The sequence below is a fragment of the Heliangelus exortis genome, chromosome 3 (genome assembly GCF_036169615.1).
Source record: "Heliangelus exortis chromosome 3, bHelExo1.hap1, whole genome shotgun sequence".
In the NCBI taxonomy this organism is placed as follows: Eukaryota; Metazoa; Chordata; class Aves; order Apodiformes; family Trochilidae; genus Heliangelus; species Heliangelus exortis.
Genome location: NC_092424.1, coordinates 44,907,589 through 44,924,545, shown reverse-complemented (window position 1 = coordinate 44,924,545; position 16,957 = coordinate 44,907,589). Strand labels below are relative to the sequence as shown.

Sequence of the window (16,957 nt, the reverse complement as noted above, 5' to 3'; positions counted from 1 at the left end):
GAGGCAGCACTTTTCTCCTCATGCAACTTCCAATTCATTTCCAGTTTTGTTTTAATCAGGGTGAATAAAAGACTCGTTGTCACAGTGCTCCAGTAGGCTGGTAACAGGCAAGGAAAACAGCAATGAGCTTTAAGAATGCTGCTGAGCAAGGTCAACCAGGTTAGGAAAAAAAACATTTCTTGTCCAATCAGTGGACAGCAGGTTGCTCTGTATTTAGACTGTTTTACTGTTTTTCTTTCCTACTCAGGAAAAGGTTGGGTTATTCATAGGAATGTGCTTGACCCACCTAATACACATAAAAACCCTTGAGAATTCAGGGCATGCCTATTCCCCTGTGCACAGCCACGCAGACAGTAGCTCCCTCAGTGCTGACTTCCAGGCTACTGAGCTGCGAGGTATTCCTCACATGGAGGGGGATGTTGAAGGCTTCTTTTCCCCAGTTTGCAACCACAGGCCGTATGTGCTGCCTGCTTCTAGTGGGAAATGATTAATGGAATTTCTCTTTTGTGCTGGAGTATCTGGACAATTTCTTCACGGTGATGGGCACATTGCCAGCATGTCTGATGAGGTAGTTGGGCACCAAGTCACTAGTTTTCATCTGGTGAGAAATGTTTTAAAACATAGTCTTCCACAGCCTACACATGGAGCCTGAAGCCAGCTCCTGCTGACAGCATGTATAAACTGGAGCCTCCAGACTTTCCCCTGGCCCACGAAGGGCTCAGACAGTAGGAAACAGCATAGACTTGATCATTGCTCTGTACTTCACAAAAGCTTGGCACAGAGGCCAAATTTCTAGGACATCAATTGGCTCTCCTTACAGAGAGATGATCCATTTCCAGGGTATCCTCTTCCTGCTGCTGAGTATTGCCTTAGGACAGCATAGCTGCACTATGCCACGAGGCAGAGATGCTACCTTCAGCCTTTCATCTCAAGTTATTGCTGAGTGATGGGGTAAAGCAGAGTCCTCTGGGAAAACCACGATGTGCTTGTCAAATATCAACTGTTACTGCCAGGAGGCAGATATCAAAGCTGTGCCAGTAGCTGTGCCAGTAGCTGTTCTTCAGACCTTTCTGGGCACTCAGAAGCACAGGGGCAAACCCATCTTTTACCAGTGCGTCAAGTTGTCTGTGGAAAATATTTGGTTTCAAGTGTTTGAAGGCTGGATGTGCCCAGGGGGCGTGGGGGACTCTGAGGTGAGCATGAAGCAGAAACCTGAGCAGAAAAGGGAGGAGGCAACACTACTGGAAGTGAAAATATTTCTGGCTTGAAAGAGTGCCAAGGACAAAAATTAATTGCAGGAAACATTTCTGCCCCGGTGCGGTGCAGGGTTTAACTTTTTTTTCTTTCACCTCTCATTCAAGACCTTGAATTGTTTGTGTGCTGGTGGCGGGGCTGGGGTCCTGTTGCTCTCCCACCCCGGTGTCAGTGGCAGGGTGTGACGGCAGCCACAGCACCCGGAGGGAGGGCTGCCCCGGGCTCCCCTGTCCGGAGGAAGCGGTGCGGTGCCAGCCTGGGCTGGTTTCCGTGCTTACGTCCCTGCGGGTGTGTCGCTTAAAACCCCACACGGGAGCGGCACAAGCAAATGCGAGTGGAGCTGAGTCGAAGAGGTGGTGGTGGTGGCAGCTGAGAAGAGATGGCCTCGGTGTCCCCCCCTGCAGCCTCCATGCAGCCCACCTTGCCCTCCGGACCCGCCCTCTTCAAGACTGTCCCCTACGCGTTCATGCTGCCGGAGATAGTGAGTATGCCCAGCTTTGCTGCCTGACAGCACCCCACTAACTGCGCTACTGAGTCCAAAATTCTGGAAGCAGCCCTCAGAACTATCCTGAAGACAGTGGTGCTGGGAAATAATTTCTTTTCTCTTAGCTTATACTGAAACACTCGCAGGTGGTCTTCGTGATGTGTTTTTTGGTACAGCTGGAGGACAAGATACGCTCCAGCTCCATCTCAGAGTCCGTGCAAGGATTGCCGGCTGCTGTAGAGCAAGGAAAGGCTGAAGAGCTGCCTGCACCTTCAGGGCAGAAGCAGCTCTATTTATTGCATAGAAATCACTCAAAAATCAAGGGAACTTTGTTCTCTGTATTAAATCTTTCCAAAGGCTTGAAGGAAACTGGGTGTCTCATAAGCTGTGACATTCCATGAATCTTTCAATTCCTTCTGGGTCCATAGGGCACCTGGTAAGACTGGCGGAGATAACTGCTGGTGTACTTTGGTCCATGACACAGCACCAGAGACCCACAATGTGGGCACAGCTGCCATGGTTGTGCTTTGCCAGGAGCTACCTGTGCCAGAGGGCTCAGCTCTCCACTGCAAACCTGGGAGAGTTTCACCCACCAGAGTGGAGCAGCGGAAGCCTATCCCAATAACCTCTCACGCTCTTCATGCACAGTAAATATTTTGGGTGGATCCAGAGCAAGCAACTCATTCTGGGCTGGCGTGTGGAGTCAGGAGGAGACTTCCTCATGGCGTGATTTTAAGCCCAGGAGATTAATGAGCGGACAGGGCTGGGCCGACATAGCCATTCAGTCTTTCCCAGATAAAAGTACATTTTCTGGCTTCCGCACCAAAGCCCTCAAGGCAAGATGTTTCCTTGTGTCAGACACAGCAGCAAACCTTTCCCTCTTATAAATTTTTTGAAGTATTTTCCAAGAGCATTCAAGGAAACTCGTGCCAGCTTGTGGTACTGCTGTGGTGCCAGGATGCTCCAAGGCTGCTCCATGTTGCCCAAAGACACAGAGCTTCTCAAAGCTGCTGGCGCTGGGCTGGGAGGAAAGAAGGGGCTCAGGGAGGAGAACAGGCTTTTCCCATCCTGAACTCATCAGAGGTGCCCTCTGTTTGCAGATCTGTGGGACCTGGGTGTGGATCCTTGTTGCTGCTACCTCCGTCTCCTTCCCACTGCTGCAGGGATGGGTGATGTACGTGTCCCTCAGCTCCTGCCTCATCTCCCTGCTCCTTCTCTTAAGCTACATCTTCGGCTTTCACAAAAACAGCGAGAACTGGAAAGTGATGGTAAGGAGTGGCTGGGACACTGGCAGCAGCCGTAGCAGTGTGAGCACAATACCACTGTGGCTAGTGATGAGTTAGCAAGCCAGTGGCCAGCTTTTCTGCAAGTAACTGGCCCTTTCCTCCTTTTGTCTTGAATGGAAGTGCTGAGGGGAGCTGTGCTATGCTGTGGGTGCTGTGCAGGCATGGGGGAGGGCTCAGCACAGTATAAGGATTTAGTCCCAGCCCCTGTCTGGGCACGTGTGTCCTGTTTGAACACTTACATGTGCAGAGGATGGATCTCATCCTCAGGGTGAATTAGAGAAAGATGGTCCCAGGCAGGCTGTGACCCTTGTCCCTCCCTTGTTCTGCAGGACAGTTTGTACCATGGTGCCACAGCCATTCTGTACTTGAGCGCTTCTGTCTTGCAAGCCAACGCGGCCATCCGCTCCGAGTCGGAACGTGACTCTCCCATTTACTACCAGCTCAACAGTGCTGCAACGGTGAGTCCCTCCAGAAAATCCCAGGCAGGCCAGAGTGCCTGCATTTGCCCTCGGGGACATGCAGGGACAGCAGAACCATCCCAAGCTCAGCAGTGTCACACTGCTCAGAGCTTCAGCTCCTCATCTCTGTTGTGTCATGCAGCCAGCATGGGCTTCTCAGGGTCCAGCAGCTCATGGCCAGCCTTGTGTGTCTGCCTCCTGGGAAACATACGGGGCTCTGCCTCTTCCTTGAGGCTGGAGAGATATCTAGGCTGGGAGGCTTCCCTAGGTCAAGAATACCAAGAGGAGTTAGAGGGGTTAGACTCTCACAGCTGATCCCAGCTTTTGCTCTTCTTCCTTTCATCCAGTTTTTCGCCTTCATCACTACTTTCCTGTACATCCTTCACGCCTTCAGCAACTACTACCAGTGAAAACGCCAGTGAAGTGCCAGCTTCACCTCTGCAGGAGGAGGGCTTTCCCAGCAGGAAAGTTGCAGCTGTCTTCCACTGAGGTGTCTGTGCCCCGGCCCTGTCACCCGCCCCAGAGGGACGGCGGTTGCTTTTTCACTTCTTTGAAGGAGGAATATTGTACAGTGGTGTCATGTCCAGTGTGCTTGTGGGGACATTTTGAGCCTTGCCTGTGGGCTACCCAAGGGGAAGGACCGGGTGCAGGCTCCGAGCCAGCCTCCCACTCCAACTTTCCATCAAATACAGATAACCAAGGAAAGGGGGGGGAAAAAAAAAAAAAAAAAAGAAAATTACTGTTCCTTCAGTAAACTATTTCCTTTGTTGTATTATTTCCCCATCTTTCATGCAGCTAGATCACCCCCCGACATACAAATTCATGACAATAATACAATATTTTGTTCCTTGACTTTTAAATTATTTCATTTGGTATATGCAGAACTCAGAATAAAGTATCCAGTAACAGTGTCTGACCAAATAGATTTTGACCAGCATATAAGCTCTGTTCATTGAACACACTGATTTTACTCCGTAAGAGTTAAAAATTTCCCTTCAAAAAACAGACAATGTTTGCAGACTTAGCTACAACAGACTTTCAGAAGTTCTATGATTTACTTGTTCAAATGAACTTCTAAATATAGTATAAAACTACAGCATGAAAAGACTTATTAGTACAACTATTTACAGCATTTCTTCTCTGAGTGTCTGCTAATCACCATTACAAAACCTGGAGCTGCAATGTCCAGTCCTTGGCGGTGCCATCACCTCGAACCAATGTTACCAGCATCCCTCCTGTCAGCATCTTCAGAGTTGGAGTGATTGGGAGAGGAAGTTCTCTCCTCTCTCTGCTCCAGGTAATCCTCTGCTTCTGGGACACCACTGACTCGAAGGACATCTAAGTAGAGGAGGTAGTCCTGGAGACAAGCTGGCAATGGCAATTCCCGGATAAACCGGTCCGATCGCAGGCGTTCACTCGATAAAATGGACCGGATCGCAAGACGACAAAGATGAGACAGGGAAGGAATGAAGGCTGAAAAAGTGAAAAAACAAGCAAAATGATCAACAGGACACTATAGGACACATACTTTGCCTATTGTTACCTGTTTTAGCTGAATGCAATCTGAATCCTCCAGTCTCTGTCAGGTAACAAGTCAGAGCTCTCATTAGTGAAGGGCTATTGCCTGCTAGAATCAGAATTTTTGGAATTTCGCTGTAGGAGCCAAAAAAGTTACCTTACACTTCCAGAAACAAAGTGTCAAAACATCATTTTATCCTTAGTCAGAAAATTTCATCTAACCAGCCAAGAATACCTACCTTCTTTGAGAGAGAGGCTCATACCACCTTACAAGACATGAAAAATTAAATCTAGAAGTAGATCAGCAACAAAATGACACACAGGAAAACTCTTTTAGGAAAGTATTACATGACAGCATGACTCAGTTGGCATACAATGCTAAATGTTCCAATACGTTCCTACATAACTTTACTTAGGGCAACCACTGTGCCAAAAGATACACAGACGTGTCCCTAACACAAACATTCACACTACAGATCATATCCTGACACAGCACTCTGATGCCTCCAAACTCTCCTAGAGTGGCTTCTCCATTGACTTTTTTCACAAGGAATCTGAAAAAGGTGAAAACTTTCAAACTTCCCCCACCTACTTTTTCCTCTGCTTTTTCTCTTTGGCTTTTGTTACTGGATGCTATGACAGCACACATATATTTACTAATAGCAAAGGAAACAAAGAAAGAACTTGAGGTAAATTTCCCCAAATAACCCCTTTTTTAAAAAACTCCAAAGATATCCTAATTAGCTTCAAATGTTCCAAAGGAAGTATTATTTAATAACATTATCACTTGGGCATTTTAAAAATTATTACAGACCTTTTTAAAGACGAATTTGCTTTGAAATTAGCTGCTAACAAAGACATCTGAGTGCAACTTTTAAGTAACATCATGCATAGGTCACTGGAAATGATCTGTATGGTAAAGCTGCTTTTCTGCTGGGGAGACATAGCGAGCACCTAGTGTTTTCCTAGACAATCAATTATTGAATCTCTTTGGCTGACTGCATTTTAATGACAAGAGTGACAATGAACAGCTAGATTTGTAGGTATTTAATATGATGATTTATATAGTTTGTATTTCATTACTGTCACATGCTTTCAGAACAGGATAGACACTTAATTGGAAATACAAATAGAATTCAAAAAAATAACATCAGTGAGATTTTGTCTACAAAACATAACCAAGTGGTATCAGTCATCTTCCCTTAAGTCATTCAAAAGGCTGCACAAATCATTTCAGAAAGGCACAGTACTTATTTATAGTCAATACCTGTATTATGTAGCACATGCATTAATTGGAAGTGGACAAGCCATCCTAAACTGAGAATACTTACTTGAAACACACTCACTTTGAACTGAACAATGTAAGGAGTCAAATTAATTCAAATATGATTTGTTTGAGTGGTTAGTTAGGGCAACTGCTACTTCTGCCCTCCATTTTCTGGAGAAGCTATGTCTGTCGACCATTGAACCATAGGTACACAGAACTGGTTCCCACTTATCACCTGGAAGCTGGCATACACAGGGATGCTTTTCCCCTAATTGTACTGCTTACCAAAATGGCTCTTGGGAGTCCAAGAGAACTTCTCTTTGTAATCTGTAAGGTCTTGCTCTACAGCTGGAGGAAGTCTTTTCCAGTTTGTGAACTCCAGGATGAAATTGAGGACATTCTCGCTCACAGAGAAAATCCTGTGTAACAAAAACTCCCATAAAATATCATTTTACACAAGAACATAAATAGAATAATGGAAACAATGCATAGAATGCTTAACTATTTTCTAACAAGTCTTTGACAACCTATACTCAAGCACAGAAACAGAAAACCAGTAAAGAGAAGTCCAAAGTAATTTTGATGGCACAAGCCGTAATTTTATCTTCCTCTTCTTCCTTTCTTTTAAAAGGTTAAACGGCAGTGACAGGGCAAGGGGCAGTGGTCACAAACTGGAACACAGGAGGTCCAACCAAAACATAAGGAAGAACTTCTTTACTGTAAGATTAACAGAGCACTGGAACAGGCTGCCCAGAGACATTGAAAACCTACCTGCAGGCCATCCTGTGCAACCTACTCTAGGTGAACCTCCTCTGGCAGGGGGGTTGGACTAGATGATCTCCAGAGGTCCCTTCCAATGCCTAACATTCTGTAATTCTGTGCAAGAGGATAATATCTGCTCTGAAATTTGAATGCCTCAGTAACAAGCAGAATTATCCTCTACACTAAATTGTTATTCCATTTTCACCTAAGTTTTAATAAGGGGTCAAGACACCAGAGCATTACTATCGCTTTACAGAAAAAATCCCACACATTTATTCAGCTATTTATTTACTAAAACAAAAATCAATTCTCAAAATTTGCAAGTGTTTCTCCTTCTAGCAGAGACCACATTTGTATATATTCAGAAATCAGTATGCTTTATATTTCAAATCTTTAGTGTGTGTAAAGAACTTTTAACAACAGCCTAATTGAATAAAGCATACAAGGATGTTTAAGAACAGCTTCTTGGCCAGATGTGTACAATCCTGAATTTTCATCTGAATGGGAATCTAAATGCTCTAAAGACACAAAAATATCAGCCTAAAAAAAATTTAATACACTTGATTTTTACAGAGGTTCGTGTGAAAAGTTATTTTATGTCGTCTGGTTTTTTTTTGTTTTTTGGTTTTTTTTTAACATCTGACTAAACTTTGACATGTTCACTGAAAACCATGCAGGATAGAGATCTGATTGCCTGGTTTAAGACATTGGAGATTTTACATCTCCCACTGATAATTAAAATTGCCAGTGCTCTAGACCGACCAGTTTATGATTATACAACTGTTTTGCACAAGAAGTCAGATCATTAATGAAACATATGCATAAATGTCATTTGCTATCTATAACTGCTATCTACTCTCCTGTTTTCTACCAGAACGGAATAGTTAATATTGAAGTTCAATTTATAAAAAACTATAGTTTTGTAGATTACAATGTGATAAGCATGATTCAGAAAAGTGGATATTTAAACAAAGTATTTGGTAAAAAAGCATTTGTGCATAAGGTAACAAACTATCAAAAAAGCATCACATATGATATACATGGACAGTGAGATTTGCTCACTCACTGAACTGCAATCTTATTCTGTGTTATTCTCGCAGTTACTAAGTCTTCTATGAATAAATATTATCTACAGAAGCACAGATACACCATGCTTTATATATGCTCCTCCTTTTTAAACCTTAAAATACTACTCCTTTCATACAGTGAAATAATACACGTAATGAGTTTATACATCTCATGTAAAGTTCACAGCCGAAATATATGGTAATAAATGCTAAGTCTCTGTTACAAGGACAAGCAAAAAAGCCCAGAAGAAAACAGAAATACTTCCTAATTTTGAATACAAGTTTAATTCTGTGTGCCTAATTAAGTATAAAACATCACCAAGCAGTAATTTATATGTGGAAGAATTAAAAAAAAAAAAAAAAAAATTAAAAAAAACAAGAACCGAGACTGGAATTTTTGCCACATTGTTTTGTTAAACACAATCTCTATTTGCATCCATTTCCTCTCCTCCTAGCCTTGGCCCAGCTGCACCTTACATTTGTTTCCCACCCCTCCTGATCTCCTTCTTGGCATTTGACATTCATCTTACTGTATTACACATACATATACAATTTGCAACTAAATTTGGGGGCTAATAAGAGATGCTTGATTTTAAAATTGTGAAATGATTCTTTTCTCCAGGACAGAGCTAAAACAACCTCCCTTCTGGCTTTCTTTGTGAAAAATCCCCCATCACTTTTATTTCAGCCATTCTGTGACCTTTGCCATTCCTGACCATGGCACTGGATTCCCAGGTACTGTCCTCTGAAAACAGACATTAAATAACCCTGGCAACAGCTGTGGAGATTAGCAGACAATATTGAAGTAAACAGGGTAACATTATCTGCTTACCAGACTCTGCGCATGAAATTCACTGGATTAAAACCAGCCAGGAGCAGGTATGGCAGCCATTCCTTGTACTTTTCCTGTGCTTTCACTGTGTAACTTAGGAACTCTGACAACTGGTCCCCAGCAGGCAGTAAACAGCCCAGCTTCAAGAAGCGTTGAAACAAAGCAAACTTTTCATGGAACAGGCAGTATCCCAGATTAATCCCAAGTAAGGTGATCCCGTATTTCAGGAAAATATCAATGAAATTAAAAAACCTAGGAACAGCACACAAGGAACAGGACATCCTGTTAGTCTTTTCCCAGAAAGCAGCTATCATTTCACTTCTTACCTCCAAGAAAGGAAATATCTTCTACCAAAAAATCCCCCCAGCTGTTATTTTCAGAAAGTCCTGCAACCCACTGAGCTATTATAAACATTTTAAAATTATTTGCCTAAAATAATGTTATCATTATCCATTACAGTATTGTATTATGATAATGAATAATATTGTGACTGATAATTAGCGTGCTGCTTTTTAGTTAGTGATTAGATTGCACATAACTTCACAGACATGACTTTGAAGCAGCGACATATTTATGTTATCTGCCTCATTACAGCACAATTTAGTAGTTACTATCCCTTCCTAAATTATTTACTATATAGTAAGAATAGGATAGATGTGGAAAAACAACATCCAAGGATTTTTTGAGCACTTTTAGAAGTTCACAATGAAAGTCAGCAATAACAGACCCTAGGTGCTGTTACAACACTGTGGGTTGATGTTGATATATTTGTTAAAGTGTTTAAAAATGTTCCTAATCCAACTGTAAGACTGTGCAATCTATCATTTCATTGCATGCAACTAGTATATGCTTTACACATGTAATCAAACATAATCGGCAAAGAATACTCAAGCAAAGTTAATTCTTTTTACAGCTTTATCCAGGTGAAAAAAACCCAAACCAAGCAAAACAAAACCAAACAAAAATAACAAAACAAAAAAACAACAAAAAAATCCAAACCAACAACAGTACATCCCCTCAAGACCACCATTTTTAATTGTAACAACCTTTCTCATTAAAAAATAATTTTTCAAATAGCCTCTACCCAACCGAATTGTTTATAGGATTCAGAACACTGAGGTACATACTCTAAATATTAGTATTTCAGCTAAAAATGTTTCCACGTGACCAACTGACAGAGTCTAACTGTTTTTCTTCCTTAAATAAAAGAAAATCAGAACAGGTCCCATATGGAAGACAAGAGGCAAGAATGAGAAACTGAATTCTTGATTCCCACCTCTAAGCCAAAAACTGTGGGCTGTGGTTTTGCCTCTGCTGGATAAAATCTTTTTTAATGGGGGTGAACTAAATTCACTTCTACCAAGACCTCATTCATTAAACAGCAGCATTTAAGCAATAAATTTTGATCCATGTACATGAAATATTCTATTAGAATCCAAGCTTTAGTAAGATATAAATGCTTTCATTGGAGGTACATGCCTTAATGCAGAGCACAGGAGCCACATAACATTACTTTGTATTAATATTCATGAAAAGGAATGTCCATAAAGGGTGAACTAACTAGAATTTTGGCAAAATATTAAGTGATAGACTGGAATCAGATGAAGGAAAAAAAAAAATCAAATGTATTCTCTACCACACAAACTGCATCTCTTGTTCTGAAACACAACCCAGTAACAGGTAATTGCTGTGAAGTCTCAGTTAAAATGTAAATCAAAATAACATTACAACTCCATACAAAGCTCAGCACTGCCAGGAGGTGACCGAGATTTGATTTTCTATCTTGAGTTCAGCTGTGCCAGTATTCAATCACTTGAATGTTATTTTATATATTGGTTTGGGAAGAGCATAAAATGAGTCTGGGGACAGCAACATCTGTATTTGTCACAGTAATAGCCCAACTCCTACACGGATTAACTTCCCACAGAAAAAGGAAGAAGAAACGTCTGTATTAAAGGAAAATAAAAATAAAACCAATCAACAATAAGGATATGAAGAACCGCTCATATATACCCTATGACCATACCACTGACATATCGTATATAAGTACTCAGGAGTAAGGCTTTTATACCTTATTTTTTCTCCAAAATTAGAGCCCTTGCCATATGAAGTAAACATTGTTTTATTTCCTGTTAAATACCAGGCATAAAAAGAAATGTGTCATGATTTAAAAGATTCTATCACTTGGTTTCCCAGTCCTCCTTACAGCTGATTAATTCTGCTTGTCTCACACATGAGACTGGCATACAGAAAAGGAAAACACCATTTTCCAATAACTCATCCTTACTAAAAAGTAACTGTCTACTTAAGAGCCCTTTTGATCTGATTACAGCATTAAGTTACATTCCCAGAGAAGAGAAATGTGTTGACAGGGCCTTCTGAAAGCATGAAAACTGCGATTATGTTCTACAAGACTCTTCAAAGAGCTCAGCTTCCCCTCAGAGGTTTCAGTGAGCTTCTTCAGCTCATGCATGCAATACAAATTCCATGCACCATTTGGTTACTTACAGCTTAATTTCAGCAGCTCAAGAACTGAGGAAGGAGGGCATGAAAACTGCACATTTAAAAGAAGTTCAATAAAGGCCAACATAACTATGAATAGCTTCAAAATATAAGAGGTGTACTTACTCCTTTTGGAAAACCATACACATGGGTGATCTACAGTCAAAATTAAGGCACTCCTGAGCATCCGGACTGTAGCCTTCTCTGAGTAACATTTCCAGACATTCTTTATTACCACCATATACTGCTGAATACACAGGGCTCACTTTGCCTTTGCCTTTGTCACAAATCCGATCAGTAACTGGTATTAGCAACTCCAGTATCCTGCAAATATTTTTAAATACTATTTATTTTGTGATTTTATGCAATAATTAACGTTAAGTGTATTGTCATTTTTCATGTGCGATTATAACATAGGAAGAAAATCCTACCTACTTTTTCACAACTGCACAAAAGAACAACCTTTATCATTTCATACACAGACCTACAACCAACATTGTGCTTTGGCATGGATTTAGTCCGGCAACAAATACTTTAATCCAAACCAGAGACAGGTATTTCCTATCATCCAACACTCCTTTTCACAGCAATAGAGTACCACTGCACATTAAATAAACTGAAACCACGAAGTGCAAATAAAACAAATATTTCTGTTTAACACTCGCAAAGATTCTGAAACAAAAAATTTCATAGCTCATAACTCCACTTAACATCCTTTCCAGGTAACAAGGCTCAGTGACAAACACCAATTCCTTTGCTACTGGGACTTACTGGTGCTGCTTGAAGGTCACCAGTTACATACTGCTCTGAAGGCAGCATTTGACTTAAAGACATTTCTAGTTCTGATGACTTTGCTGACCCATCTTCTGTTTCTGAGAAAATGAACTAAAACCAGCTTCCTCAGGATCTACTAAAGTCAGCCCCCCTCATCAGTTTGAGAAGATTTGATAGACAAACTTTAATGACAGCTCAATTGATTTTCTCCTTTTGCTAGGACTTAAGATCAAGCATCTACTAATAATTTTTGAGTTTTTATCATCATTAATATATTTGATTTTAAGTGCTGTCATACATGTGCAAATCATGGGGTTCCTCAGAGACACTTCTCTGCTTCTATCACTCTGGGAACCTCCTTCCTCTCTTGATTTTCTGCTCCAAAAGTGTCCTGGATCATCAAGGTCTGGGCACAGCTACAAACGGATTTTCAGAAGGATGAAAGGAACTGTTTTGTGGCTTTGATTTTCTGGCTGGTTCAGCTAATTCATTATTTCCAAAATTAGTATTTCTGCTACTTAATAGCTAGGAATATAATCTAATTAGCAACTATCCAAGTCATGTACAAAGCACGTAATTGTTATTTATATTTTAAATGTAAGATGGTTGTTAAGGGAACTGATACCTGGTTCAGCAGCTCTGTGGGAAACCCTCTAAGCTCATAAGAATTAAACTAAAAATGGCTGGTCACTTTACTGGGACTATTATCAGGCATTTAAAATATGAAAATAATCAGGAATTCTAAACTACAAATCAGCCTGATAACTTTTTTTTTCTTTTTGTGCAGAACTTCGACTTTGTCATAAGGTTTTTATTACCAGAATCTTCTGTCCAAATCTATTTAATCACCTACCTTTTATGGCCCATTTCAGCTGCTGCATGAATAGGTAACTGCCAATTTTCCTCGTTGCAGTAGAGATTTGGATCTGCCCCTTTCGCCAGCAGCAGTTCCACACACTCAGTGTGTCCCTCCTGAGAGGCAATCAGCAAGGGAGTGGCTTTGTCCTTGGCTTGAGAGTTTATTTCTGCACCTGACAAAAAAATGCAACAATATCCTATTAAAAGAGCAAGGTCATCAAAATCAGCCCACTAATGCAGTGCTACTGAGGGGTTCTAAAAGACGCTGACAATCCTTAATCTTTTCAATAATTTTTTTTTTGATTTATCAGTTCCTACCATCACAAAACTACGTCAAATTACCTAAACAAGATTTAAGCAATTAGGATGGTTTTGTGTATCAATCTGCAACTAAAATTGATTGAAAATACTAAAACTTTGAAGTTATGAAGTGCAAAAGTAGAACTAAAAGGATATCTGGTGACAGGCTGATGCAAGTTGAAAAACAATGAAGCTAAAAGAACAATCACTATTACCATAGGACACAAGCAGTCTTAAACTCTCCAGCTTTCCATACTGAGCAGCAACAAACAAAGGCGTAATTCCGAAGTCATCCTTACATTCTTTGCTTGCCCCTTTCTCCAGGAGTATTTTCATTATCTCAGTGCAACCCTGAAATAAATGTTTTTATACTTAACTGAAAACAACAACAAAAATCCCTGGACAACTGACATAATTTGTTTTTCCCAGACATTCCAAACAGAAATAAGGAAAAAAGCAATATAGTCAATATTCTAAAGATATAATGAAAAAAATAATTGCAGAAAAAATTATACAAGTTTAATTAATTTTTCACAGTTGCTCGTTTACATTAAAGATATAAATGAAAATTCAATTAGTTTATTAGTGCCATTCAGCTAATGTATTTCTATTCTGTAACTAGGTCATACGTCCCACTGGTGATGAGATACTAAACAGAATTTTTTCTCAAAAAACCCTGTACAATACATGAGCTTGTAAGTAGACACAATATTTGTAATACTTAATTACTGCTTCCCAACACAATGCTCTCATGTAGTTTTAGATACACACTTCAGGGCATTTCAGGCTCTTCAGCATTTAAATAACTGTTTGACTCTAGGGTAGGTTAGGAAAAATTACTCAATTAAAAAATTACTCTATCAAAATTACTCAAAGGCAAATAAATAGATGAATTTTCGGAATACAGCAATTACAGAGAAATTATATTATACACCACTTACAGGTTACCTGAAAGGAAGCTTGGTGCAAAGAATTCCATCCAGAGAAAGAATGAGGTCCTTTTACATTTGCTCCGTGTTGGAGCAGAAACCTTACAATGTCTTCATGTCCATTTTGAACAGCTTCAAATAGAACATTAAAAAAAAAAAAATAAGTAGAAGAAAATAATTCTTATTAACTGAATTTAAATAACTGAAAAACTAAAACTGTCTCACCACTAACTTCCTGACCCAGTAACTGTAATTCTTAAAAACTTGCTTTATATATGCATAATTGCCTTATATACTTGTATCCCCAAAACAGAGTTGGAGAATAGAAATTTATCCACAAAAATTTTAGTAACACTTGTTAAAATTCTACCTATACTGTGCTAACACAGATAACAAAAGTTCCTCCTTTCCTGTGAAACAGGGAGACAATTCTGCAGCAGGCACCTACCTACATGTCACCTACCTACGACAGTCACAATGGCTCCCCAAATTTGCATAACCCTGTCTTACTAAAAATTTCCCCCAAAACTGTTTTAAACACCTATATTGGATTAATTTATGCTAACACTTAAATTGACAAAGTCTATTTAGCATGCTGATTCATCCCCAAGTTTTCATCACTGACAATTCTACCACAGCACATTTCCTATGATGACAACCTATCAATAGTTGCTACTGAGTGAATAATTTTTAGGGTATTAGTACAGGAGCTGGCCACATCAGTGCCTCTGGCTTGTAGTACTCAATGTCCAACACAGAGCTGTGCCCTGAACACATGGCATAGTCTGGACTAACTTGAGCATTAACTTTTTCCTTTTTAAAAATACACAGCCCCAAGACTGCTCCTTGGTCCAGCCTAAGCTGTATAAGCATTTATACACAGTGTTAATTACCATCACCCACATAATCTCCCCACAAGTGCTGCCTGTCACCAAGTATTCTACTCAAATAAACTATTTAGTTGTCTAAAAATAAAGCATGAAGAGACTTATAAACAAAGCTAATGTGGCAGCTGTTATGTTTTCGTGTGTATGGAGATGGGTAAAACAATAACCATATCTATAACCAGTGATCTAAACTCTGAGGATTCATTTTAGCAGAAGATTTTAGGGTTCACTATAGCAATTATGTCAAACACAAATAATAGAAAAATCAATAAAAGAGTGGACCTGAATTGATAAACTAAGAATTGCAAAAAGACTTTAAACGCCACATACAGCTGTAAACCTATACCTCCTAGACCTTTCTGTGCTAGAAAGAAGCAATAAGTGATAGGAAGAAGTTTGGGTTTACAACTTCATTGTAAAAATTTGTTTGTACAATTTTGTTGTTGTTAAAACACAGTCTGCAGCAGATTATTAGCCTAGTGTTTAGACTACAAAAATACGAAACATGGTAGGCAATGAATGAACTCTGGTGAGTTTAAACTCAGCAAATAAGCTTTTCTCCATTCATCAGTTGTCCTGGGATTTCAAGAAAGCTGGTGTCACCTAGGAACAGTGCAGTAGTTGCTTCGTTGGTAACTTTATTGGGGTCAGCTCCAGCTTCCAAAAGAATACAAACACTTTCAAAAGACCCATGGCATGCTGACAGGTGCAGTGCAGAGTTCCCTTCAAATGTCTTTGAATTGATGTAGTCATCAGATGGAGCTACAAATGAGAATTAAATAGGAAAGAAAAAAGGTACATTCAACAATGAATTACAAAACACAGTTAATTTTCTTAAAATAACGGAGTTATTTGAGATGTGCTGCCTGCAGTGTATCCACGAACATAATGTTATCAGCTCTTTCAAACAGCAGTTCCAGTTATTGCTGGTCTTCTACAGACAACTGACTTGGACAGAGGAAGGCAAAGTAAAATCAAGTGTCATTCACAACCTACAACGTGCCAATTTATCTTCATCATAGTGAGGCACTAGCAATGAAACCACATAGAAATTCACAAAAGAAGAATATTTGCCATATTTTATATCACGGGGGGATTTAGCAGAAAAAAATCACACTGTTTCACATCAAGATTTCCTTACCTGCATGGATTAGCAGCCTCAGACATTCACTCGAATTGCGAGCTGCTGCTTCATGGATCGGCATCCACCCCCTGTTATCCGCAACATCGATGCTGTACCCCTGCTTTATTAGTTTCCTCAGCATTTTAGCATTTCCTTCTCTGGCCGCAAGCCCCACGGCAGAGCATCGATCGGAATAGGCCTCTGTGAAATCCATCCTTGTGTCTGTCAAACTGTGACGGAGGGAAAGGGAGAAAGGGGAGAAAGAGGAAAAAAGAAACGCCTGTTAATACAGAATGTGAGGTGGGGGGAGCACTGTTTTAGTTTCCTGCAGACGAGCTTGGGTTGGGTTTGGGGGGGGAGAGGGCGTGAGTTCCTTTGTGGAGTTTGGGGGATAACAAGTCCCCTGCTGCTGCCCACCAGCTCCCAGGGCAGCAGTTCCCGAGGGCAAGGGATCTTTTTTTCCTGGGCCAAGTGGCACAGCCTGTGCGGACGGGCTCGCACAGACACCTCGCAGAGCGCCTCTGCCACCACACGGCCGTGGCCTGGGGCAGAACCAGCCCCTCCAGACAGCCGGCGGCACCCGAGGGGCAGCCCCGCTGCCCACCGCAAGAACCGGACAGGGGGAAGCCCGCGGCCGTTCCGCCCCGCCGGTAGTG

The 16,957-nt window shown here is 40.8% G+C and overlaps 2 protein-coding genes across 6 annotated transcripts in view; one reads left to right on the top strand and one right to left on the bottom strand.

Moving 5' to 3' along the window:
• The window catches only part of MALL (mal, T cell differentiation protein like), a 373,008-nt gene extending 368,605 nt beyond the window's left edge, over window positions 1-4,403 (top strand). For both annotated transcript variants that reach the window (XM_071740444.1, XM_071740445.1), the window contains exons 2-5: window positions 1,609-1,735; window positions 2,839-3,006; window positions 3,354-3,482; window positions 3,830-4,403. In XM_071740444.1, the coding sequence (XP_071596545.1) occupies window positions 1,634-1,735; window positions 2,839-3,006; window positions 3,354-3,482; window positions 3,830-3,892 (462 nt within the window). In that variant the 5' untranslated portion in view covers window positions 1,609-1,633 and the 3' untranslated portion in view covers window positions 3,893-4,403. The remainder of the gene's footprint in view (window positions 1-1,608; window positions 1,736-2,838; window positions 3,007-3,353; window positions 3,483-3,829) is intronic.
• Window positions 4,229-16,957, bottom strand: part of ASB3 (ankyrin repeat and SOCS box containing 3) — a 29,412-nt gene continuing 16,683 nt past the window's right edge. For 2 of the 4 annotated variants that reach the window (XM_071740434.1, XM_071740432.1), the window contains 9 exons: window positions 16,320-16,531; window positions 15,782-15,940; window positions 14,311-14,423; window positions 13,578-13,713; window positions 13,058-13,235; window positions 11,557-11,754; window positions 8,929-9,180; window positions 6,553-6,686; window positions 4,229-4,955 (listed from right to left, as the gene is read on the bottom strand). In XM_071740434.1, the coding sequence (XP_071596535.1) occupies window positions 4,687-4,955; window positions 6,553-6,686; window positions 8,929-9,180; window positions 11,557-11,754; window positions 13,058-13,235; window positions 13,578-13,713; window positions 14,311-14,423; window positions 15,782-15,940; window positions 16,320-16,515 (1,635 nt within the window). In that variant the 5' untranslated portion in view covers window positions 16,516-16,531 and the 3' untranslated portion in view covers window positions 4,229-4,686. Of the gene's footprint in view, window positions 4,956-6,552; window positions 6,687-8,928; window positions 9,181-11,556; window positions 11,755-13,057; window positions 13,236-13,577; window positions 13,714-14,303; window positions 14,424-15,781; window positions 15,941-16,319; window positions 16,532-16,718; window positions 16,826-16,957 lie in introns of those variants that run through there. The other 2 variants (XM_071740436.1, XM_071740433.1) reach the window with 2 other exon arrangements.